This window comes from Bombina bombina, chromosome 11 (assembly GCF_027579735.1).
Source record: "Bombina bombina isolate aBomBom1 chromosome 11, aBomBom1.pri, whole genome shotgun sequence".
Classification (NCBI taxonomy): domain Eukaryota; kingdom Metazoa; phylum Chordata; class Amphibia; order Anura; family Bombinatoridae; genus Bombina; species Bombina bombina.
The window spans coordinates 177,719,285-177,744,893 of NC_069509.1; the positions used below are offsets into that span (position 1 = coordinate 177,719,285).

A 25,609-nucleotide genomic window follows, 5' to 3' on the forward strand; every position below is an offset into this window, starting at 1 on the left:
ATATGAGAGTATATCATCAATCTGAAAAGGGAGGTAGGAGATGAATCTCTACGACCGATAACAGAGAACCTATGAAATAGATCTCCCGTGAGGAAAACCATGGAATTCAATAGGTGATACTCCCTTCACATCCCTCTGGCATTCACTGTATTCAGAGGAATCGGGCTTCAAAATACTGAGAAGCACATATCAATGTAGAATCTAACCACAAAGTTACTTCACCACCTCCATAGGAGGCAAAGTTTGTAAAACTGAATTGTGGGTGAGGTGAGGGGTGTATTTATAGGCATTTTGAGGTTTGGGAAACTTTGCCCCGCCTGGTAGGATTGTATATCCCATACGTCACAAGCTCATCGACTCTTGCCAATTACATGAAAGAAAAATATTTACGCCATACCTTACGGTAAATCTTTCTAGTAACAGGCTTGCAAGTCTGAATCATGGTCTCAATGACTGACTCAGAAAAAGCACGCTTAGCGTTCAATCTCCAAGCAGTCAGTTTCAGAGAATCTAGATTTGAATGAAGGAAGGAACCCTGAATCAGAAGGTCCTTCCTCAGAGGCAGTCTCCAAGGTGGGAGAGACGACATGGCCACTAAGTGTGCATACCAGATCCTGCGAGGCCACAAAGGGGCTATTAGGATCACTGACGTTCTCTTGTTTGATACGAGCAATGACTTGTGATAAGAGCCAACAGAGGAAACAGGTATGCCAGCCTGAAATCCCAATGGACCACCAGAGCATCTATCAGAGCAGCCTGTGGATCTCTTGACCTTTAACTGTACCTTGGAAGCTTGGCAATCTGCCGAGATGCTGTAAGATCCAACTCCGGCACCCCCCATTGAGGGTTAAGCTGGAGAACACCTCCAGATGGAGTTCACTCCCCAGGAGAAAAATCTACCTGCTCAGGAAATTTGCTTCCCAGTTATCCACCCCTGGAATGTGGATGGCAGATAGACAGCAATTGCGAGCTTCTGCCCACTGAACAATCCAAGCCACCTCCTTCATGGCTAAGGAACTTCGAGTTCCTCCCTAGTGGTTGATGTAAGACACCAAGTCTGACTAGAACCTGATAAACCGGGCTAAGGACAACTGAGGCCAAGCTTTCAGGGCATTGTATATCGCTCTCAACTCCAAAATGTTAAATGGGGAGAGCAGACTCCTCCCAAGTCCAAATTCCCTGTACCTTTAGCAAGTCCAAGACTGCTCCCCAGCACAGCAGGCTGGCATCAGTGGTCACAAACACTCAGGAAGGTCTCTGAAAGCATTTGTCCTGAGAAAACCACCACGGGAGAGAGTCTTGTCAACTGTTCTAGATCTATCCTCAGACAGATCTGCATGATCTCCGTTCCATTGACGGAGCATGCACAACTGCAGAGCTCTCAAATGGAATTAAACAAAGGGAATGATGTCCATGGAAGTCACTATCAGATCGATTACCTCCATACATTGAGCCATTGATGGTAGAACAGTAGACTGTATAGAAAGGCAAGAGGAAAGAATTTTGGCTCTTCTAACCTCTGTCAGAAAATGTTTTATCAATGGGGAATCTGTTATCGTCCATAAGAAGCCTACCCTTGTAGCTGGAACAAGGGAGCTCTTCTCCAGTTTCACTTTCCATCCGTGGGAACGTATAAAAGACAACAAGGTTTCTGTGTGAGATCTTGCTTGTTGAAAAGATGGCGCCTGAACCAAAATGTCATGCAGTTAGGGCACCACTACTATTCCCCAAGACCAGATCACTGCCAAGAGAGCCCCCAGAACCTTTGAGAATATTTTGGGAGCTGTGGCAAGGCCAAACGGAAGAGCCACTAACAAAGTGTTTGTCCAAACACCAAAACTTCACCTCCTCCATGCACCAAGGCAAAGAGAATGACTGGGTGTTGTGGGAAGGGGAGTGATACTTAACAGCTTGGCTGTGGTGCTCTTTGCCTCCTCCTGCTGGCCAGAAGAGATATTCCCAACAGTAAATGATGACACCGTGGACTCAACATATCTTAGAAAAGAAACACACAGTTTCTGTCCCTTTAATGTGAACATAAAGGTCTCAATGCACACTCCATGTCAATAAGTGATGGTATTTACAGATATGAGATAGGAAAATAAGATTGAGAGGAGAAGGGGGAAAATATTTTATTTTATTTCTATAAAGGATGGAATAATTTATTTTCTACATGGTGGTGAGGAGTGAAGACTTTTCTAGCAACTTTGCAAATAAGCAGAATTGTAATTCTCAAAAAAAAAATCACAATATACAATTTATACAAAATTTTCTTTAATTTCATTTTATGGAAATACACAAGAAGTTTCCACAATACAAAAAAAAGTTTCTGGAATAATCTGTCAATATAAGCTTACATTTAATCAAAAATGTACAACTGGTGTTAGTTTTTTCTTATACAGGCAATCCTTTTACACAAAAATACTTTATAATTAAGGTGTTTAATTCATTTTAAACCTTGGTTTTCTTTCTATACTCCTGTCTAGCACATGAACGCTCACACTGAAAATGAACCAATATGTTTATAAAAACCAGAACACATAAAATAATCAAAATTATTTTTCCTTTTTTTTTTCTTTTTTAACAGGACAAAATTTACAAGGCAAGTTTAGCAAAATGTGAAGTTTCCATGGCTACACCGGTAAGTCGAAGTGAGATTTATCACATGGTGTAGGCAACAGTGAGCACGAAAAAAAAAATGACAGATCTTGAATACAAGAAAATAAAGTCCCGTTCTTGTGTAGAATACAAGTGATGTTTTGTGACCAAACAACTTAGGCGACCCGAAACACAAAGAATGCACTGCAAACAACTAAACTAGTTGACACATACAAACGGACCACGATAAAACAAGACATTGGAAACATGTACAGATAAAAAATATTTTCTTATGAGATTTGTATTAAATTATAAATGGAGTCCGTCTATTTTGGGTTATCCAGCAAGCGCGATCCCTTTAATAATAGAAATGCCATAACATAAGTTTCAAGGACCTTAAAAACTATGGAAGCCGAGAATTTCTTCCAGCACGGTTTAATCTAGGAGCCACCTTTACAAGGGCATAAATAAGTTAACATTTATGCATTTTAAAATATATACATTTTATTTTGTAGCATGCCTGTGTAGCACTCGTTTTTACATTTAATATTTGTGCTTCAGTGGTTCAGACACGTGTAGAAATGCCCCAAAATAGAGTATTTACAAGGCTATGTTTGTATTATCTTAGATTAACACACTCCTTGCCAAAAATGACAACTCCACTAGTAGCAATGTGGTAAATATTAAACACTCCTAAATTAGGCCCTTCTAGAGTAAAAGTTATGTAGAACGTAGTCATAAGACTCAGCATTGTGAATCATGTTCCATTGATATGTCTAGGCAATGAGAAAATGATGAGACATACAGCTGAATTCACACTTGAAGTGACTGAAATCCCCCAGGATGTCTTGAAAAAACAAAAAAAACATTATTTACTAGTAGCTTAGAAGAGACTATGAAAATTCAGTCCAAACACATGAAGCACAGAGTTGGTTTACAATGTTCTTTAAAGCTCTTCAGAAACACTCAACCTTTGCCTAAATGGATTTCAAGATTGTGAGATAGAAGAGAATAAACTAGAGGGATTATCTTAATCCACAATATTTAAATGTTTGATATTTAATAAATACAGCTATATTTACTAACAATTTGTGCTTTTCTTGAGCGATGATCTGCTGGGATTAGAGGAGTTTGTACAGAGGATGTGAGAAGAACCACATACACAAAAAACTCATCTGTATCTTCTGGACAAAATAAAACGTATGGCTTTCAAATCTTATTTTCAGGCAACTTGATAATCACGGCTACCAGGTGTCAGGAACCTCAAAAAGGGTTGTGGTGCTGGTGTTACTGCATTCTGGGAGGAATAAAATGAAAAAAAAAATTATATCGCAGGAAAGACTATGAAAACACTGGATTCAGATAAAGTGAATACAGAAATTATATTAAAGGGCATGAAACACAAATTTATTTTTATTTTTCAGCTAGAGAATACAAGTTTCCAACTTACTTATAAGAACAAAGCAAATTTGATAATAGGTTATTCTGTGTTGGAGATATCTAGATAGGTAGTGTCCACATGTTGAGCACTACATGACAGGAAACAGTGCTGCCATCTAGTGCCCTTTCTAATGTATAACATTGTTCTAAAACTGCTGCCATCTAGTGCTCTTGCTAATGTATAACATTATTATAAAACTGCTGCCATCTAGTGCTCCTGCTAATGTATAACATTATAAAACTGCTGCCATCTAGTGCTCCTGCTAATGTATAACATTATTATAAAACTGCTGCCATCTAGTGCTCCTGCTAATGTATAACATTATAAAACTGCTGCCATCTAGTGCTCTTGCTAATGTATAACATTGTTATAAAACTGCTGCCATCTAGTGCTCTTGCTAATGTATAACATTGTTATAAAACTGCTGCCATCTAGTGCTCTTGCTAATGTATAACATTATAAAACTGCTGCCATCTAGTGCTCTTGCTAATGTATAACATTGTTATAAAACTGCTGCCATCTAGTGCTCTTGCTAATGTATAACATAAAACTGCTGCCATCTAGTGCCCTTTCTAATGTATAACATTATTATAAAACTGCTGCCATATAGTACTGCAGACACGTGCACGCTGCTTATCTTTTGTTGAAAAGCAGGAATGTAAGTTCAGAAAAAGAAAATTTGATAATAGAAGTACATTGTAAAGTTGTTTAACATTCTCTGTTCTATCTGAATCATTAAATAATTTGGGGTTTTCTCTCCCTTTAAAGGGACACTAAACCATTTTTTTTAATGATTCAGATAGAGCAGCAATTTTAAGCAACTTTCTAATTTACTACTAATATCAAATCTTCATTCTCTTGAATGAAAAAAAATTGGGTTTAGTGTCCCTTTAAGTACATCAAATGATACGGTACTAGGATAAAAAAGCACAGGAAATACCATTTGGGACACTATATAACAACAAGCGCTGCAGGATTCGGGCAGTGCTCTACAAATAATGATTTATTACACCACAATGGGCATTAGACTGTGCAATGATGGTAAATATTTTTTTGTATTCATTATATAATTAAATACAAATACTAGTAATTAGTGCATTGGTGCATTTCAGGTACGAACAAATGTGGAAGGCGGTGGCCACAATCCACATTAGGCTCTTTTGGAGTCTGATTTTATCCTGTGAAAGTGCAACACAGATCTGGATTTGTACTTTCACTAAGAATAAAGCCGGCTTGTGGCTGCCATCTTCAGCATTCTTACAGCCCGGACGGAGATAATGCACATCCCTAATTCTACTACATAAATATCTGCTTACGATTTTATTATACATTGTTTTATAAGGTTTTATGTTTATAATTGTTACTACTATTGTTATGTGGAAGCAGAGGAATCTGAGTGAATATTCATTTTGAATAAAATTCTAATTTTTATGCTATTTTCCTTTTTTGTTAGGAAGAAATAATAAAACCAAAGATCAGATGCTTGGATATTTAGCGCTATTACCTTTAGTGGGGTATATCACTGAAATTAACATGACAAACACAAATTCCCTGATAAGTAACTTTTTTTTTTTTAATATCTTGCATAAGTCCAGGGGTGGGTAACTTATTCTGAATGCATGACAGACATTTAAAGGGTCAGTCTCTCTTTTTAAACAAAAATTTTCATCTCTATTACCCATTCCACAGTTTTGCATAAACCAACACTCTATATTTACTTTTTACCTCTGTGATAACCTTGTATCTAAGCCTCTACAGACTGCCCCCTTATCTCAGTTCTTTTTACAAACGTGCATTTAAGTCAATTAGTGCTTACTCAAATAACTCCACGGGAGTGAGCATAATTTTTATCTATATGGCATACATGAACTAGCGCTGTCTGGCTTTGAAAAGATAATAAAGTGCACATAGGCACCCTGCATGGGGCATAGAAGCAGGCAGATATTTAGAGGTTATAAAGTATATCATTAAAACAATGATGGTTGTGAAAAGTTGGAAATGGGTAGTAAAGGAATTATCTTTTTTAAACAAAACATAAAAAAATAATAATAATAAAAAAAAAAGTAAACTGACCCTTTAAAGGGACAGGAAACACCAACATTTTCTTTCGTGATTTGGATAGAACATATAATTTAAAAAAGCTTTCCATTTAATTTCTATTATCAAATTTGCTTCATTAATCTTGTTATCATTTGCTGAAGGAACAGCATTGCACTAATGGCAGCTAGATGAACAGAACTAGTTAGCCAATCACAAGATACAAATGTGTGCAGGCACCAATCAGCTAGCTCCCACTAGTAAAGGATAAGTGCATTTTCTTTTTTAACAAGCGATACCAAGAGAACAAATCAACATTGAAAATAGAAGTGAATTTAAAAGTGTCTTAAAATTATATGTTCTATCTGAATCATGAAAGTAAAATTTTGACTTTCCTATCCCTTTAAATGGGTTTTTAATACTCATGTCTTACAAAAAGCACCTAGGAGTAAAATGTTCTGTGTGTAGAATAATTAAGTGAGGGGCTTTAAATGAAGAGTGAAAACAAAGGCTTTATGTTTTAAGGAAAAGGTCTATTTAGGGATCAAAATAGGAAATTCTGTGTTTCTGAGGAAGACAGGTTGTAAGTTACGTGAAAAGCTACAGCACTGAGTGCAACCCCATATGCCTACACTGTGCTAACAATCTAAGACTGTCTACTGGTGTGAGAAACGGTAAAACGAAAAGCCTCAAAACCTCCTACCCAGTGAATACTATGGTGTAATCAGAGCAGATAACGTCGCACCCGCTGAGCCACGCTTTATACCTGCTGGCGCACCCGCTGAGCCACACTTTATACCTGCTGGCGCACCCGCTGAGCCACACTTTATACCTGCTGGCGCACCCGCTGAGCCACACTTTATACCTGCTGGCGCACCCGCTGAGCCACACTTTATACCTGCTGGCGCACCCGCTGAGCCACACTTTATACCTGCTGGCGCACCCGCTGAGCCACACTTTATACCTGCTGGCGCACCCGCTGAGCCACACTTTATACCTGCTGGCGCACCCGCTGAGCCACACTTTATACCTGCTGGCGCACCCGCTGAGCCACACTTTATACCTGCTGGCGCACCCGCTGAGCCACACTTTATACCTGCTGGCGCACCCGCTGAGCCACACTTTATACCTGCTGGCGCACCCGCTGAGCCACACTTTATACCTGCTGGCGCACCCGCTGAGCCACACTTTATACCTGCTGGCGCACCCGCTGAGCCACACTTTATACCTGCTGGCGCACCCGCTGAGCCACACTTTATACCTGCTGGCGCACCCGCTGAGCCACACTTTATACCTGCTGGCGCACCCGCTGAGCCACACTTTATACCTGCTGGCGCACCCGCTGAGCCACACTTTATACCTGCTGGCGCACCCGCTGAGCCACACTTTATACCTGCTGGCGCACCCGCTGAGCCACACTTTATACCTGCTGGCGCACCCGCTGAGCCACACTTTATACCTGCTGGCGCACCCGCTGAGCCACACTTTATACCTGCTGGCGCACCCGCTGAGCCACACTTTATACCTGCTGGCGCACCCGCTGAGCCACACTTTATACCTGCTGGCGCACCCACTGAGCCACACTTTATACCTGCTGGCGCACCCGCTGAGCCACACTTTATACCTGCTGGCGCACCCGCTGAGCCACACTTTATACCTGCTGGCGCACCCGCTGAGCCACACTTTATACCTGCTGGCGCACCCGCTGAGCCACACTTTATACCTGCTGGCGCACCCTCTGAGCCACACTTTATACCTGCTGGCGCACCCGCTGAGCCACACTTTATACCTGCTGGCGCACCCGCTGAGCCACACTTTATACCTGCTGGCGCACCCGCTGAGCCACACTTTATACCTGCTGGCGCACCCTCTGAGCCACACTTTATACCTGCTGGCGCACCCTCTGAGCCACACTTTATACCTGCTGGCGCACCCTCTGAGCCACACTTTATACCTGCTGGCGCACCCTCTGAGCCACACTTTATACCTGCTGGCGCACCCTCTGAGCCACACTTTATACCTGCTGGCGCACCCTCTGAGCCACACTTTATACCTGCTGGCGCACCCGCTGATCCATACTTTATACCTGCTGGCGCACCCGCTGAGCCACACTTTATACCTGCTGGCGCAGAGTCTTTTTTCTGTCTCTTCGTTTTCTTCCACTGGTCTGAGGCTCCGGCGTCAGAGGAAACATCCTGACCTTCCTGGGGTTTCACATCTTCAGTATCTTCAGACTGAGTCTCCTCCTGGATAGGACTCATACTTCTCTTTACACCATAAGTTGGAGCAATAAAACTGGAGGAAAAAATAAATAAAAATATAGGCAAGGCCTTCACTTTACAATTAATTTAAGGCACAAATAGTCAGCACAGTAAGAACTTCATTATTAAAATAAAAGGGAAATTACAAAATCACTAAAGGATGTTCTATATTGCACAATACACATCTAGCAAAGTTACGTTTCTAAAGTCTGCAGTGTGCGCTACTAATTTGCAATATACTTTAATTTACACATTTTTAACTACACAAGAGATACACAAACCCAGTCACAGCCACCCCTCAACACACAGGGGGAAGAAACAAGCGAAAATGGCTTTGAGGTAAACATTTATGTACACGCTGGGAGGATCTGGACAAATATTGAAACAAACCCAACGCTTTCAAAAAAACAAACAAAAAAACAGAATTTATGCTTAACTGATAAATTACTTTCACTTGTGGTGTTATCCAGTCCACGGGTTCATCCTTTACTTGTGGGATATTCTCCTTCCTAACAGGAAGTGGCAAAGAGAGCACACAGCAGAGCTGTCCATATAGCTCCCCCTCTAGCTCCACCCCCCAGTAATTCGACCAAAGGTTAGGAAGAAAAAGGAGAAGCCATAGGGTGCAGTGGTGACTGTAGTTTAAACTAAAAATCTATTTAATAGCCAGGGCGGGCCGTGGACTGGATACACCACAAGAGAAAGTAATTTATCAGGTAAGCATAAATTCTGTTCTCTTGTAAGGTGTATCCAGTCCACGGGTTCATCCTTTACTTGTGGGATACCAATACCAAAGCTTTAGGACACGGATGAAGGGAGGGAACAAGACAGGTACCTTAAACGGAAGGCACCACTGCTTGTAAAACCTCTCTCCCAAAAATAGCCTCTGAAGAAGCAAAAGTATCGAATTTGTAAAATTTGGAAAAAGTATGCAGCGAGGACCAAGTTGCTGCCTTACAAATCTGTTCAACAGAAGCCTCATTTTTGAAAGCCTATGTGGAAGCCACAGCTCTGGTAGATTGAGCAGTAATTGTTTCAGGAGGCTGCTAGGCCAGCAGTCTTCATAGGCCAGACGGATGATGATTTTCAGACAAAAGGAAAGAGGTAGCAGTCGCCTTCTGACCTCTCCTCTTACCAGAATAGATAAACAATGAAGTTGTTTGTCTGAAATCCTTAGTTGCTTGTAAATAGAACTTTAAAGCACAAACCACATCAAGATTGTGTAACAGACGTTCCTTCTTCGAAGGATTAGAACACAGAGAAGGAACAACAATTTCCTGGTTAATATTCTTATTAGACACAACCTTAGGAAGAAAACCGGGTTTGGTACGCAAAACTACCTTATCTGCATGGAACACCAAGTAAGGTGAGTCACACTGTAAAGCAGATAACTCTGAAACTCTTCGAGCGGAAGAGATAGCTACAAAAAACAAAACTTTCCAAGATAAAAGCTTAATATCTATGGAATGTAAAGGTTCAAACGGAACCCCTTGCAGAACTGAAAGGACTAAATTTAGACTCCATGGCGGAGCCACAGGTCTATAAACAGGCTTGATTCTGACTAAAGCCTGAGTAAACGCTTGAATGTCTGGTACCTCCGCCAGACGTTTGTGTAAAAGAATAGACAAAGCAGATATCTGTCCCTTTAAGGAACTAGCTGACAATCCTTTCTCCAATCCATCTTGGAGAAAAGAAAATCCTGGGAATCCTAATCTTACACCATGAGTAACCCTTAGATTCGCACCAACAAAGATATTTTCGCCAAATCTTATGGTAGATTTTCCTGGTGACAGGCTTTCTAGCCTGAATCAGGGTATCGATAACCGACTCAGAGAAACCACGCTTAGATAGAATTAGGCGTTCAATCTCCAAGCAGTCAGACGCAGAGAAATTAGATTTGGATGTTTGAAAGGACCTTGAAGTAGAAGGTCTTGCCTCATTGGCAGAGTCCATGGTGGAACGGATGACATGTCCACTAGGTCTGCATACCAGGTCCTGCGTGGCCACGCAGGTGCTATTAGAATCACAGACGCCCTCTCCTGCTTGATTCTGGCAACCAGACGAGGAAGGAGAGGAAAAGGTGGAAACACATAGGCCAGATTGAAGGACCAAGGCGCTGCTAGAGCATCTTTCAACACCGCCTGGGGATCCTGGGACCTGGACCCATAAAGGGGAAGTTTGGCATTCTGACGGGACGCCATCAGATCCAATTCTTGTGTCCCATAGCCGAGTCAGCTGGGCAAATACCTCCGGGTGGAGTTCCCACTCCCCCGGATGAAAAGTCTGACGACTTAGAAAATCCGCTTCCCATTTGTCTACTCCTGGGATGTGAATTGCTGAGAGGTGGCAAGAGTGATCCTCCGCCCACCTGATTATTTTGGTTACTTCCATCATTGCTAGGGGACTCCTTGTTCCTCCTTGATGGTTGATGTAAGCTACAGTCGTGATGTTGTCCGACTGAAATCTGATGAATTTGGCCGCAGCTAGCTGAGGCCATGCCTGAAGAGCGTTGAATATCGCCCTCAGTTCCAGAATGTTTATCGGGAGAAGAGCTTCTTCCCAAGACCATAAGCCCTGAGCTTTCAGGGAGTCCCAGACTGCACCCCAGCCCAATAGACTGGCGTCGGTCGTTACGATGATCCACTCTGGTCTGCGGAAACATATTCCCTGAGACAGGTGACCCTGAGACAACCACCAGAGAAGAGAATCTCTGGTCTCCTGGTCCAACTGTATTTGAGGAGACAAATCTGCATAATCCCCATTCCACTGTTTGAGCATGCATAGTTGCAATGGTCTGAGGTGTATCCGTGCAAAGGGGACTATGTCCATTGCCGCTACCATTAGTCCGATTGTCTCCATGCACTGAGCTACAGACGGCCGAGGAATGGAATGAAGAGCTCGGCAAGTATTTAAAAGTTTTAACTTTCTGACCTCCTTCAGAAATATCTTCATTTCTACCGAGTGTATTAGGGTTCCTAGGAATGGAACTCTTGTGAGGGGGGAGAGAGAACTCTTTTTGATGTTCACCTTCCACCCGTGAGACCTCAGAAAGGCCAATACAATTTCCGTGTGAGACTTGGCTCTTTGGAAAGTCGACGCCTGAATTAAGATGTCTAGGTAAGGCGCCACTGCTATGCCCTGATTGGTCTGAAAGTTCCTTCTTTTTTGGAAACCACAAACAGGTTTGAGTAAAAACCCAGCCCTTGTTCCACAATTGGAACTGGTTGGATCACTCCCATTGTATGTAGGTCTTCTACACAGCGTAAGAACACCTCTTTCTTTGTCTGGTCTGTAGACAAACGAGAAATGTGGAACCTTCCCCTTGGAGGGGAGTCCTTGAATTCTAGAAGATATCCCTGGGATACAATCTCTAAGGCCCAGGGATCGTGTACGTCTCTTGCCCAGGCCTGAGCGAAGAGAGAGAGAGAGTCTGCCCCCCACTAGATCCGGTCCCGGATCGGGGGCTACCCCTTCATGCTGTCTTGGGGGCAGCTGCAGGCTTCTTGGCCTGTTTACCCTTGTTCCAGCCCTGGTAAGGTTTCCAGGCTGCCCTGGGTTGTGAAGTGTTACCCTCTTGCTTTGCAGCAGGGGAGGATGAAGCGAGACCGCTCTTGAAATTTCGATAGGAACGAAAATTATTTTGTTTGTTCTTTGTCTTAAAGGACTTATCCTGAGGGAGAGCATGGCCTTTTCCCCCAGTGATTTTTGAGATAATCTCTTTCAATTCAGGCCCAAAGAGGGTCTTTCCTTTGAAAGGGATGTTCAGTAGTTTGGATTTTGACGACACATCGGCCGACCAGGACTTCAGCCATAGCGCCCTGCGCGCCAGAATGGTGAAACCTGAATTCTTTGCCGCTAACATAGCTAATTGGAAAGCGGCATCTGTGATAAAAGAATTAGCCAGCTTAAGAGCCTTAATTCTGTCCATAATGTCCTCATATGAGGTCTCCGTCTGGAGCGCATCTTCCAGCGCCTCAAACTAGAAAGCAGCTGCAGTAGTTACAGGAACAATGCACGCTATAGGTTGGAGAAGAAAACCTTGTTGAACAAAAATTTTCTTAAGTAAACCCTCTAATTTTTTTATCCATTGGGTCTTTAAAAGCACTGCTTCAGAAAAAATGTATTACAGGAGCACCAAGAGTATGGATAAAAATTCAAACTTTATTTAGAACATATAGGGTATCTTTACCCCTGGGTAAGAACATACATAATAATAGTCAAACAGATGAAAAAAGGCTGACCGGTTTCGGCTGTTGCCTTACTCCTAGCCTGCTTAAAACTGTCTAGCAGTTCCCTGCTTTAAAAACCATCATCTGAAATCCTATTGGTTCAGGGATTCACACCCCTCATTGTAATTCCCTTCAGCTTGATTCAATCAACCCTCCTTTCAAATTACAGCTGAACTTGTCTTATTATTCAACATTACAAATTTGATACATTCTGTTTCTAACCTCCTGCTATTACTTAATAAAAAAGGAGAAGAAAGAAAGAGAGCCAAACAGTGGAAATTTTTTTGAAGGAAAATGTTAAGTCTTATTAAACATTCACTTTACATTGCTATGTAGGAAAACTGTCTTAGAACTTGGACCGCTTTTCATAGACATTAGTATTATGTATTACTGGTAGTTACTCTGTCTTTCAAACAGCTCTCACATCTCCTACCTCATAGCGGTTCCTATTTAGAGTGTTTATCCTAGATCGCCCTATATTATTGAAGGACAGAGTAACTACCAGTAATACATAATACTAATGTCTATATGAAAAGCGGTCCAAGTTCTAAGACAGTTTTCTTACATAGCAATGTAAAGTGAATGTTTAATAAGACTTATTTAACATTTTCCTTCAAAATTTTTTCCACTGTTTGGCTCTCTTTCTTTCTTCTCCTTTTTTATTAAGTAATAGCAGGAGGTTAGAAACAGAATGTATCAAATTTGTAATGTTGAATAATAAGACAAGTTCAGCTGTAATTTGAAAGGAGGGTTGATTGAATCAAGCTGAAGGGAATTACAATGAGGGGTGTGAATCCCTGAACCAATAGGATTTCAGATGATGGTTTTTAAAGCAGGGAACTGCTAGACAGTTTTAAGCAGGCTAGGAGTAAGGCAACAGCCGAAACCGGTCAGCCTTTTTTCATCTGTTTGACTATTATTATGTATGTTCTTACCCAGGGGTAAAGATACCCTATATGTTCTAAATAAAGTTTGAATTTTTATCCATACTCTTGGTGCTCCTGTAATACATTTTTTCTGAAGCATTGCTTATTATTTGGCCAAACAGTGAGCACAGGATTTGGATACAAACTGCGGTTGGTGAGCTAGTGGCACACTGCATTGGCTGTCTTTTTCCTCCAAGGGACTCAGGTGGACGTTTTTTATGGCCCCAGAAGAGAAACTAGTGGGCAGAAAATAGGAACCCTGGACTACAAGGCCAAACTGTTCACATCAACACTGGATACAGCATCCGGATCTGAGGAAACATCTCACCAAGAGACTGAATAGTGGTGAGTCAGTCAATTTATTTTACTGTATATACGGATGTCTGAGAGCGGTCCCTTGTGAATAACAGTATTGTGGTTTGTGTGTTTTGAGGAACACCGTCACATTTTTACCTTTACAAACAGCCAAATTTGGGCAGTGGCCTTACAAGGACTTGTTCATAAGTTACTATCAACAATTTAGACTCTTTATATTTTTTGAATAACAGTGCATACACCTTAACTATTCCCCTACTGCTCTTTAAAAGCACAACTGTCCTCAATTGGTATGGTTGTGCATTTAGCAAGTGATGAAACAGCCCCCTCCACCTTAGGGACCGTCTGCCACAGGTCCCGCGTGGTGTCAGATATGGGGAACTTTTTCTTAAAAACAGGAGGGGGAACGGAATCCCTGGTCTATCCCACTCCCTAGTTACTATATCCGCAATCCTCTTAGGGACCGGGAACACATCAGTGTAAACAGGCACTTCTAGGTACTTGTCCATTTTACACAATTTCTCTGGAACCACCAAAGGGTCGCAGTCATCCAGAGTAACTAGTACCTCCCTGAGCAATAAGCAGAGGTGTTCGTTTAAATTTAAATGCCAACGTATCTGAGTCTGTCTGAGGGAGAAATTTACAATTCGGGAAAGGTTGCTCCTCAGAAGGCACATCCCTCGCCCCCATTTCAGAGCGTTGTGAGTGTATATCGGATACGGCTACTAAAGCGTCAGAATGCTCAGAATCTGTTCTTAAAACAGAGCTATCACGCTTTGCAGGTAACACAGGCAGTTTAGATAAAAACACTGAGAGGGTATTATCCATAACTGCCGCCAAGTATTGCAAGGTAAAAGAGTTAGACGCACCAGAGGTGATAAGCGTCGCTTGAGCGGGAGTAACTGGTTGTGACACGTGGGGAGAGGATAACGGGCTAACCTCATTAACTTCTGTCTGAGAATCATCTTGGGCCACATTTTTAATTGCAACAATCTGTTCTTTAAAATGTATAGACATATCAGTACAAGCGGGACACATTCTGAGAGGGGGTTCTACCATGGCTTCTAAACACATTGAACAAGGATTTTCCTTAGTGTCAGACATGTTTGACAGACTAGTAGTAAGACAACAGGCTTAGAGAACACTTTAATCAAGTAAAAACACACTTTGCAAAAAAACGTTACTGTGCCTTTAAGAGATAAAAAAAGGCACACAATTTTCCAAAACAGTGAAAAATGCAGCAAATTTTACGAATTTTTCACAGTATGTACCTAAAGCATTGGTAAGATTGCACAACTAGCAATAAAAACGATTAACCCCTTAATGCCCAAACCGGATCAATAGCAAGCTAACATACGGTTAAAACGACTTCAGCACCTTGCCACAGCTCTGCTGTGTCCCTACCTGCCCTTAGGAACCAGATTTGTGGGGGAAAAGCTTCTTATAGGCCCTCAAACTGCAGCAGGACCCTCCATGTGAAACAGCCTGAAGATCTAGTCAGTCTAACTGCGCATCTGAGGTGCGAAATTAGGCCCCTCCCACCTTACTCCAGTGTTGTGAGGCCTAAAGAAACACTCCTAAGTGTTAAAATAATAGCCATGTGGGTAGCAACCCCTGAAAGAAACCCAAAGGAACCTCAAAAGTGTCTCAAAAAACGATATTTACTAGTAAAAACCGTTTGCCATAAAATAGTGTCAACCAGCCTAAATTAGCCCTGTTCTGTAAGCTTGCAATTCCATACTTAGTCTCTGAATAAAGCTTACCCTTCCCTCATGGGGATCTCATCAGTCCTTTTCCAGCATTATCACAGTCTTGTCTAGAAATAAATGATTGAACATACCTTATTGCAGCCTAACCTGCAAACCGTTCCCCCCAACTGAAGTTTTCTGGTACTCCTCAGTCCTTTGTGGGAACAGCAGTGGATTTTAGTTACAACATGCTAAAATCATTTTCCTCCCTGCAGAAATCTTCATCTCTTTTCTGCAGGAGAGTAAATAGTACAAACCGGTACCATTTAAAAATAAACTTTTGCTTGTAGAAAATAAAAACTATAATTCTAACACCACATTCACTTTACCCTTCCGAGAGGGACCCTATTGCTTAGAGCCGGCAAAGAGAATGACTTAGGGGTGGAGCTAGAGGGGGAGCTATATGGACAGCTCTGCTGTGTGCTCTCTTTGCCACTTCCTGTTAGGAAGGAGAATATCCCCCAAGTAAAGGATGAACCCGTGGACTGGATACACCTTACAAGAGAAAGAAGGCAACAGGTATCCCCCAAAAAAGGTAAAAAAAAAACAAACTTGGTGAAAAGCCAACGATAAATTAGAGAAAAAAAAGGTAAGACTGTGTGGAAGAGAAACAGTGTGGGTGAGCCAAGTGGTTCTCATCTGTTGCTGTCCGAACTAATGTTGGTCAAGTAGATAAATTGAGGGACAGAATAAAAAACGCACTACGGTGGTGTAGGGAGAAAGAATGTTCAGACTGCAGATAAGTGGGAAAAGGCCCCATAACGGGCAAATACTCTAAAAGTAGTTAGAAACAAGGTAGAACATGAATATAGTGTTCCTGCAATATTAAAAAACATAATTTATGTAAGAACTTACCTGATAAATTCATTTCTTTCATATTAACAAGAGTCCATGAGCTAGTGACGTATGGGATATACATTCCTACCAGGAGGGGCAAAGTTTCCCAAACCTTAAAATGCCTATAAATACACCCCTCACCACACCCACAAATCAGTTTAACGAATAGCCAAGAAGTGGGGTGATAAGAAAAAAAGTGCGAAGCATATAAAATAAGGAATTGGAATAATTGTGCTTTATACAAAAAAATCATAACCACCACAAAAAAGGGTGGGCCTCATGGACTCTTGTTAATATGAAAGAAATGAATTTATCAGGTAAGTTCTTACATAAATTATGTTTTCTTTCATGTAATTAACAAGAGTCCATGAGCTAGTGACGTATGGGATAATGACTACCCAAGATGTGGATCTTTCCACACAAGAGTCACTAGAGAGGGAGGGATAAAATAAAGACAGCCAATTCCTGCTGAAAATAATCCACACCCAAAATAAAGTTTAATGAAAACATAAGCAGAAGATTCAAACTGAAACCGCTGCCTGAAGTACTTTTCTACCAAAAACTGCTTCAGAAGAAGAAAATACATCAAAATGGTAGAATTTAGTAAAAGTATGCAAAGAGGACCAAGTTTCTGCTTTGCAGATCTGGTCAACCGAAGCTTCATTCCTAAACGCCCAGGAAGTAGATACTGACCTAGTAGAATGAGCTGTAATTCTGAGGCGGAATTTTACCCGACTCAACATAGGCAAGATGAATTAAAGATTTCAACCAAGATGCCAAAGAAATGGCAGAAGCTTTCTGGCCTTTCCTAGAACCGGAAAAGATAACAAATAGACTAGAAGTCTTACGGAAAGATTTCGTAGCTTCAACATAATATTTCAAAGCTCTAACAACATCCAAAGAATGCAACGATTTCTCCTTAGAATTCTTAGGATTAGGACATAATGAAGGAACCACAATTTCTCTACTAATGTTGTTGGAATTCACAACTTTAGGTAAAAATTCAAAAGAAGTTCGCAACACCGCCTTATCCTGATGAAAAATCAGAAAAGGAGACTCACAAGAAAGAGCAGATAATTCAGAAACTCTTCTAGCAGAAGAGATGGCCAAAAGGAACAAAACTTTCCAAGAAAGTAATTTAATGTCCAATGAATGCATAGGTTCAAACGGAGGAGCTTGAAGAGCTCCCAGAACCAAATTCAAACTCCAAGGAGGAGAAATTGACTTAATGACAGGTTTTATACGAACCAAAGCTTGTACAAAACAATGAATATCAGGAAGAATAGCAATCTTTCTGTGAAAAAGAACAGAAAGAGCGGAGATTTGTCCTTTCAAAGAACTTGCGGACAAACCCTTATCTAAACCATCCTGAAGAAACTGTAAAATTCTCGGTATTCTAAAAGAATGCCAAGAAAAATGATGAGAAAGACACCAAGAAATATAAGTCTTCCAGACTCTATAATATATCTCTCGAGATACAGATTTACGAGCCTGTAACATAGTATTAATCACGGAGTCAGAGAAACCTCTTTGACCAAGAATCAAGCGTTCAATCTCCATACCTTTAAATTTAAGGATTTCAGATCCGGATGGAAAAAAGGACCTTGTGACAGAAGGTCTGGTCTTAACGGAAGAGTCCATGGTTGGCAAGATGCCATCCGGACAAGATCCGCATACCAAAACCTGTGAGGCCATGCCGGAGCTATTAGCAGAACAAACGAGCATTCCCTCAGAATCTTGGAGATTACTCTTGGAAGAAGAACTAGAGGCGGAAAGATATAGGCAGGATGATACTTCCAAGGAAGTGATAATGCATCCACTGCCTCCGCCTGAGGATCCCGGGATCTGGACAGATACCTGGGAAGTTTCTTGTTTAGATGAGAGGCCATCAGATCTATCTCTGGGAGCCCCCACATTTGAACAATCTGAAGAAATACCTCTGGGTGAAGAGACCATTCGCCCGGATGCAACGTTTGGCGACTGAGATAATCCGCTTCCCAATTGTCTACACCTGGGATATGAACCGCAGAGATTAGACAGGAGCTGGATTCCGCCCAAACCAAAATTCGAGATACTTCTTTCATAGCCAGAGGACTGTGAGTCCCTCCTTGATGATTGATGTATGCCACAGTTGTGACATTGTCTGTCTGAAAACAAATGAACGATTCTCTCTTCAGAAGAGGCCAAAACTGAAGAGCTCTGAAAACTGCACGGAGTTCCAAGATATTGATCGGTAATCTCACCTCCTGAGATTCCCAAACTCCTTGTGCCGTCAGAGATCCCCACACAGCTCCCCAACCTGTGAGACTTGCATCTGTTGAAATTACAGTCCAGGTCGGAAGAACAAAAGAAGCCCCCTGAATTAAACGAAGGTGATCTGTCCACCACGTTAGAGAGTGTCGAACAATCGGTTTTAAAGATATTAATTGATATATCTTCGTGTAATCCCTGCACCATTGGTTCAGCATACAGAGCTGAAGAGGTCGCATGTGAAAACGAGCAAAGGGGATCGCGTCCGATGCAGCAGTCATAAGACCTAGAATTTCCATGCATAAGGCTACCGAAGGGAATGATTGAGACTGAAGGTTTCGACAAGCTGTAATCAATTTTAGACGTCTCTTGTCTGTTAAAGACAGAGTCATGGACACTGAATCTATCTGAAAACCCAGAAAGGTTACCCTTGTTTGAGGAATCAAAGAACTTTTTGGTAAATTGATCCTCCAACCATGATCTTGAAGAAACAACACAAGTCGATTCGTATGAGACTCTGCTAAATGTAAAGACTGAGCAAGTACCAAGATATCGTCCAAATAAGGAAATACCACAATACCCTGTTCTCTGATTACAGACAGAAGGGCACCGAGAATCTTTGTGAAAATTCTTGGAGCTGTAGCAAGGCCAAACGGTAGAGCCACAAATTGGTAATGCTTGTCTAGAAAAGAGAATCTCAGGAACTGATAATGATCTGGATGAATCGGAATATGCAGATATGCATCCTGTAAATCTATAGTGGACATATAATTCCCTTGCTGAACAAAAGGCAATATAGTCCTTACAGTTACCATCTTGAACGTTGGTATCCTTACATAACGATTCAATAATTTTAGATCCAGAACTGGTCTGAAGGAATTCTCCTTCTTTGGTACAATGAAGAGATTTGAATAAAACCCCATCCCCTGTTCCGGAACTGGAACTGGCATAATTACTCCAGCCAACTCTAGATCTAAAACACAATTCAGAAATGCTTGAGCTTTCACTGGATTTACTGGGACATGGGAAAGAAAAAATCTCTTTGCAGGAGGTCTCATCTTGAAACCAATTCTGTACCCTTCTGAAACAATGTTCTGAATCCAAAGATTGTGAACAGAATTGATCCAAATTTCTTTGAAAAAACGTAACCTGCCCCCTACCAGCTGAACTGGAATGAGGGCCGTACCTTCATTTGAATTTAGAAGCAGGCTTTGCCTTTCTAGCAGGCTTGGATTTATTCCAGACTGGAGATGGTTTCCAAACTGAAACTGCTCCTGAGGACGAAGGATCAGGCTTTTGTTCTTTGTTGAAACGAAAGGAACGAAAACGATTGTTAGCCCTGTTTTTACCTTTAGACTTTTTATCCTGTGGTAAAAAAGTTCCTTTCCCACCAGTAACAGTTGAAATAATAGAATCCAACTGAGAACCAAATAATTTGTTTCCCTGGAAAGAAATGGAAAGTAGAGTTGATTTAGAAGCCATATCAGCATTCCAGGTCTTAAGCCATAAAGCTCTTCTGGCTAAGATAGCCAGAGACATAAACCTAACATCAACTCTAATAATATCAAAAATGGCATCACAGATGAAATTATTAGCATGCTGGAGAAGAATAATAATATCATGAGAATCACGATTTGTTACTTGTTGCGCTAGAGTTTCCAACCAAAAAGTTGAAGCTGCAGCAACATCAGCCAATGATATAGCAGGTCTAAGAAGATTACCTGAACATAGATAAGCTTTTCTTAGAAAAGATTCAATTTTTCTATCTAAAGGATCCTTAAACGAGGTACCATCTGACGTAGGAATGGTAGTACGTTTAGCAAGGGTAGAAATAGCCCCATCAACTTTAGGGATTTTGTCCCAAAATTCTAACCTGTCCGGCGGAACAGGATATAATTGCTTAAAACGTTTAGAAGGAGTAAATGAATTACCCAATTTATCCCATTCCTTGGAAATTACAGCAGAAATAGCATTAGGAACAGGAAAGACTTCTGGAATAACCACAGGAGCTTTAAAAACCTTATCCAAACGTATAGAATTAGTATCAAGAGGACTAGAATCCTCTATTTCTAAAGCAATTAGTACTTCTTTAAGTAAAGAGCGAATAAATTCCATCTTAAATAAATATGAAGATTTATCAGCATCAATCTCTGAGATAGAATCCTCTGAACCAGAAGAGTCCAAAGAATCAGAATGATGGTGTTCATTTAAAAATTCATCTGTAGAGAGAGAAGATTTAAAAGACTTTTTACGTTTACTAGAAGGAGAAATAACAGACAAAGCCTTCTTTATGGATTCAGAAACAAAATCTCTTATGTTATCAGGAACATTCTGCACCTTAGATGTTGAGGGAACTGCAACAGGCAATGGTACATCACTAAAGGAAATATTATCTGCTTTAACAAGTTTGTCATGACAATTATTACAAACAACAGCTGGAGGAATAGCTACCAAAAGTTTACAGCAGATACACTTAGCTTTGGTAGATCCAGCAGGCAGTGGTTTTCCTGTAGTATCTTCTGGCTCAGATGCAACGTGAGACATCTTGCAATATGTAAGAGAAAAAACAACATATAAAGCAAAATAGATCAAATTCCTTATAAGACAGTTTCAGGAATGGGAAAAAATGCCAAACATCAAGCTTCTAGCAACCAGAAGCAAATGAAAAATGAGACTGAAATAATGTGGAGACAAAAGCGACGCCCATATTTTTTAGCGCCAAATAAGACGCCCACATTATTTGGCGCCTAAATGCTTTTGGCGCCAAAAATGACGCCACATCCGGAACGCCGACATTTTTGGCGCAAAATAACGTCAAAAAATGACGCAACTTCCGGCGACACGTATGACGCCGGAAACGGAAAAGAATTTTTGCGCCAAAAAAGTCCGCGCCAAGAATGACGCAATAAAATGAAGCATTTTCAGCCCCCGCGAGCCTAACAGCCCACAGGGAAAAAAGTCAAATTTTTGAGGTAAGAAAAAATATGATAATTCAATGCATAATCCCAAATATGAAACTGACTGTCTGGAAATAAGGAAAGTTGAACATTCTGAGTCAAGGCAAATAAATGTTTGAATACATATATTTAAAACTTTATAAAGTGCCCAACCATAGCTTAGAGTGTCACAGAAAATAAGACTTACTTACCCTAGGACACTCATCTACATGTTTGTAGAAAGCCAAACCAGTACTGAAACGAGAATCAGTAGAGGAAATGGTAAATATAAGAGTATATCGTCGATCTGAAAAGGGAGGTAAGAGATGAATCTCTACGACCGATAACAGAGAACCTTATGAAATAGACCCCGTAGAAGGAGATCACTGCATTCAATAGGCAATACTCTCTTCACATCCCTCTGACATTCACTGCACGCTGAGAGGAAAACCGGGCTCCAACTTGCTGCGGAGCGCATATCAACGTAGAATCTAGCACAAACTTACTTCACCACCTTCCTTGGAGGCAAAGTTTGTAAAACTGATTTGTGGGTGTGGTGAGGGGTGTATTTATAGGCATTTTAAGGTTTGGGAAACTTTGCCCCTCCTGGTAGGAATGTATATCCCATACGTCACTAGCTCATGGACTCTTGTTAATTACATGAAAGAAATATGCTTTATGTTTACAAAATCTGAAAACATAAGCACTTTAGGACAATTAACCCACATACAAGAATCTGACTCCAAGATGGGTTGAATCTAGTTCTAAAGAACATTTAAAATATAAAAAACAAAACAAACAAAACTTAAAATGTTACTAGTAAAAATGTCTATAGATCATTGCCCCAAATATGTATTTTAGTTTAGCAAGCTAACGAAGCAGCAACAAATAATCCTTTATAACAAGCACCGTCTAGTCATTTACACCTTGGCAGTAGAAAGAACCACATGACTGGTGAATGTACCTTTAAGAACGCTCACAGCATATAAAGAGCAGGGCAAGTGTGTACTGTAAATTCTCTGGATCCGTTTCCTCGGCCTATCTGCTTATTAAACAGGATCACTGCATTAATACATCTGCTTTCCAGATGTTGCATTAAAATATATAATGTCCATTTACATGGGCTGTGTGTTATTCTACAGAGAGCCTGTCAGTATATCAAGGTATTTCTCAAAAGGGAGAGACCTGATTAATGATTTCCCTGAATGTCAGACAATTTGGCTTATTTTAACAGAAATATTCACTTAGCTGTATTTTTTTAATTAATGTATATCTGAACTGTAGCTTACAATTTTGGAGCCATTAAATAACATTTATTGCAAAACAAATCTCTCATAGGGAAAAGGACTGACAAGCGTTTCTTACAGAGGTTATAGGACGCTTTAAAGTCATTATCAGCCTTTCACTGTATGTTACAGAATGATGTAAACTAATTTAGCAAAGTCATTCTCCAAAGCAGTGACGCTAAATAAATCTTTAAAGGGACAGACACCAGAATTTTTGCTGTTTAAAAGATAGGTAATCCCTTTATTATCATTAACTCCCCAGTTTTGCATAATCAACAGTTATAATAAACTTTACCTCCTAAAACTCTGCAAACTGTCCCCTTATTTCAGTTTTTGACAGACTTTCATTTTAGCCAATCAGTGCTTACTCCTAGGTAACTTCACGTGCGTGAGCTCAATGTTATCTATACGACACATGAATGCCCTCTAGTGGCGAAAAACTGTCAAAACGCATTGACATTAGTGGCAGCCTTCAAGGTCTATAAAAAATTGGCATATAAACCTCCTAGGTTAAACTTTCGAATAAGAATACCAAGGGAACTAAGCAAAATTGGTGATAAAAGTAAATTGGTTTAAAATTACATGCCCTATCTGAATCATAAGTTTATTTTGGACTTGACTGTCTCTTTAAAGGGACATTGTAATCAATAAGCATTTAACTTATGCAAAGAGTTTTAAGTTTAAGTCCAGCTCGGGAGCCACAGAAAACTGCTGGTCCCAAGCAAGAAACAGCGGGTGAGCCAATCCCAATGACAGTCACATGACCAGCTTAAAAGGACATGAAACCCAATTTCCTTCTTTTATGATTGAGAGAGCATATGTTTTTAAATAACTTTACAAATTACAATTTTGTTTAATTCTCTTAACTGAAAGAAGCAGTGCACTACTGGGAGCTAGCTGAACACATCTAAGATATGCAAGCCAATGACGAGGCATATATAACAATTTATGTAAGAACTTACCTGATTAATTCATTTCTTTCATGGTGGCAAGAGTCTATGAGCTAGTGACATATGGGATATACATTCCTACCAGGAGGGGGAAAGTTTCCAAAACCTCAAAATGCCTATAAATACACCTCCCACCTCACTCATACCTCAGTTAAACGTATAGCCAAGTTAGTGGGGTGTAAAAGGAGTAAAAGCATAAAAAAAGAACAGGATAAAGTGCTTTATATTAAAAAAAAAAAATGGGTAGGTCTCATGGACTCTTGCCAACATGAAAGAAAATAGTTTATCAGGTAAGTTCTTACATAAATTATGTTTTCTTTCATATAGGTGGCAAGAGTCCATGAGCTAGTGACATATGGGATATAATACCCAAGATGTGGAAGTCCACGAGGCATTAGAGAGGGATAAAATAAAAACAGCTATTTTCGCTGAGAAATTAAAAAATTAAGTTCTTAAATAAAAACAAAAAAAAACAATTTATGTAAGAACTTACCTGATAAATTAATTTCTTTCATATTAGCAAGAGTCCATGAGCTAGTGACATATGGGATATACATTCCTACCAGGAGGGGCAAAGTTTCCCAAACCTCAAAATGCCTATAAATACACCCCTCACCACACCCACAATTCAGTTTAACGAATAGCCAAGAAGTGGGGTGATAAGAAAGAAGCGAAAGCATAAAAATAAGGAATTGGAATAATTGTGCTTTATACAAAAAAATCATAACCACCACAAAAAAGGGTGGGCCTCATGGACTCTTGCTAATATGAAAGAAATGAATTTATCAGGTAAGTTCTTACATAAATTATGTTTTCTTTCATGTAATTAGCAAGAGTCCATGAGCTAGTGACGTATGGGATAATAAATACCCAAGACGTGGAACTTCCACGGAAGAGTCACTAGAGAGGGAGGGATAAAATAAAGACAGCCAATTCCGCTGAAAAATAATAATCCACAACCCAAAACAAAAGTTTTAATCTCAATAATGAAAAAAACTGAAATTATAAGCAGAAGAATCAAACTGAAACAGCTGCCTGATGTACTTTTCTACCAAAAACTGCTTCAGAAGAAGAAAACACATCAAAATGGTAGAATTTAGTAAAAGTATGCAAAGAAGACCAAGTTGCTGCTTTGCAAATCTGATCAACGGAAGCTTCATTTCTAAACGCCCAGGAAGTAGAAACTGACCTAGTAGAATGAGCTGTAATCCTTTGAGGCGGAGTTTTACCCGACTTGACATAAGCATGATGAATCAAAGACTTTAACCAAGACGCCAAAGAAAAGGCAGAGGCCTTCTGACCTTTTCTGGACCCAGAAAAGATAACAAATAGACTAGAAGTCTTTCTAAAATCTTTAGTAGCTTCAACATAATATTTCAAAGCTCTTACTACATCCAAAGAATGTAAAGATCTTTCCTTTGAATTCTTAGGATTAGGACACAATGAAGGAACAACAATTTCTCTACTAATGTTGTTAGAATTCACAACCTTAGGTAAAAATTTAAATGAAGTCCGCAACACTGCCTTATCCTGATGAAAAATCAGAAAAGGAGACTCACAAGAGAGCAGACAATTCAGGAACTCTTCTAGCAGAAGAGATAGCCAAAAGAAACAACACTTTCCAAGAAAGTAGTTTAATATCCAAAGAATGCATAGGCTCAAAAGGAGTAGCCTGCAAAATCTTTAAAACCAAATTGAGACTCCAAGGAGGAGAAATTGATTTAATAACAGGTTTGATACGAATCATAGCCTGAACAAAAAACATTGAATATCAGGAAGCTTAGCAATGAAATGA

General features: G+C 40.4%; 1 protein-coding gene across 1 annotated transcript in view; it reads right to left on the minus strand.

Moving 5' to 3' along the window:
- Nucleotides 1–2,257: 2,257 nt before the first annotated feature.
- PARN (poly(A)-specific ribonuclease) overlaps nucleotides 2,258–25,609 on the minus strand; it is a 250,366-nt gene continuing 227,014 nt past the window's right edge. The window contains exons 23-24 of the mRNA XM_053694700.1: nucleotides 8,196–8,371; nucleotides 2,258–3,895 (exon numbers count right to left, since the gene is read on the minus strand). Coding sequence (XP_053550675.1) covers nucleotides 3,843–3,895; nucleotides 8,196–8,371 — 229 coding nt within the window. The 3' untranslated portion in view covers nucleotides 2,258–3,842. The remainder of the gene's footprint in view (nucleotides 3,896–8,195; nucleotides 8,372–25,609) is intronic.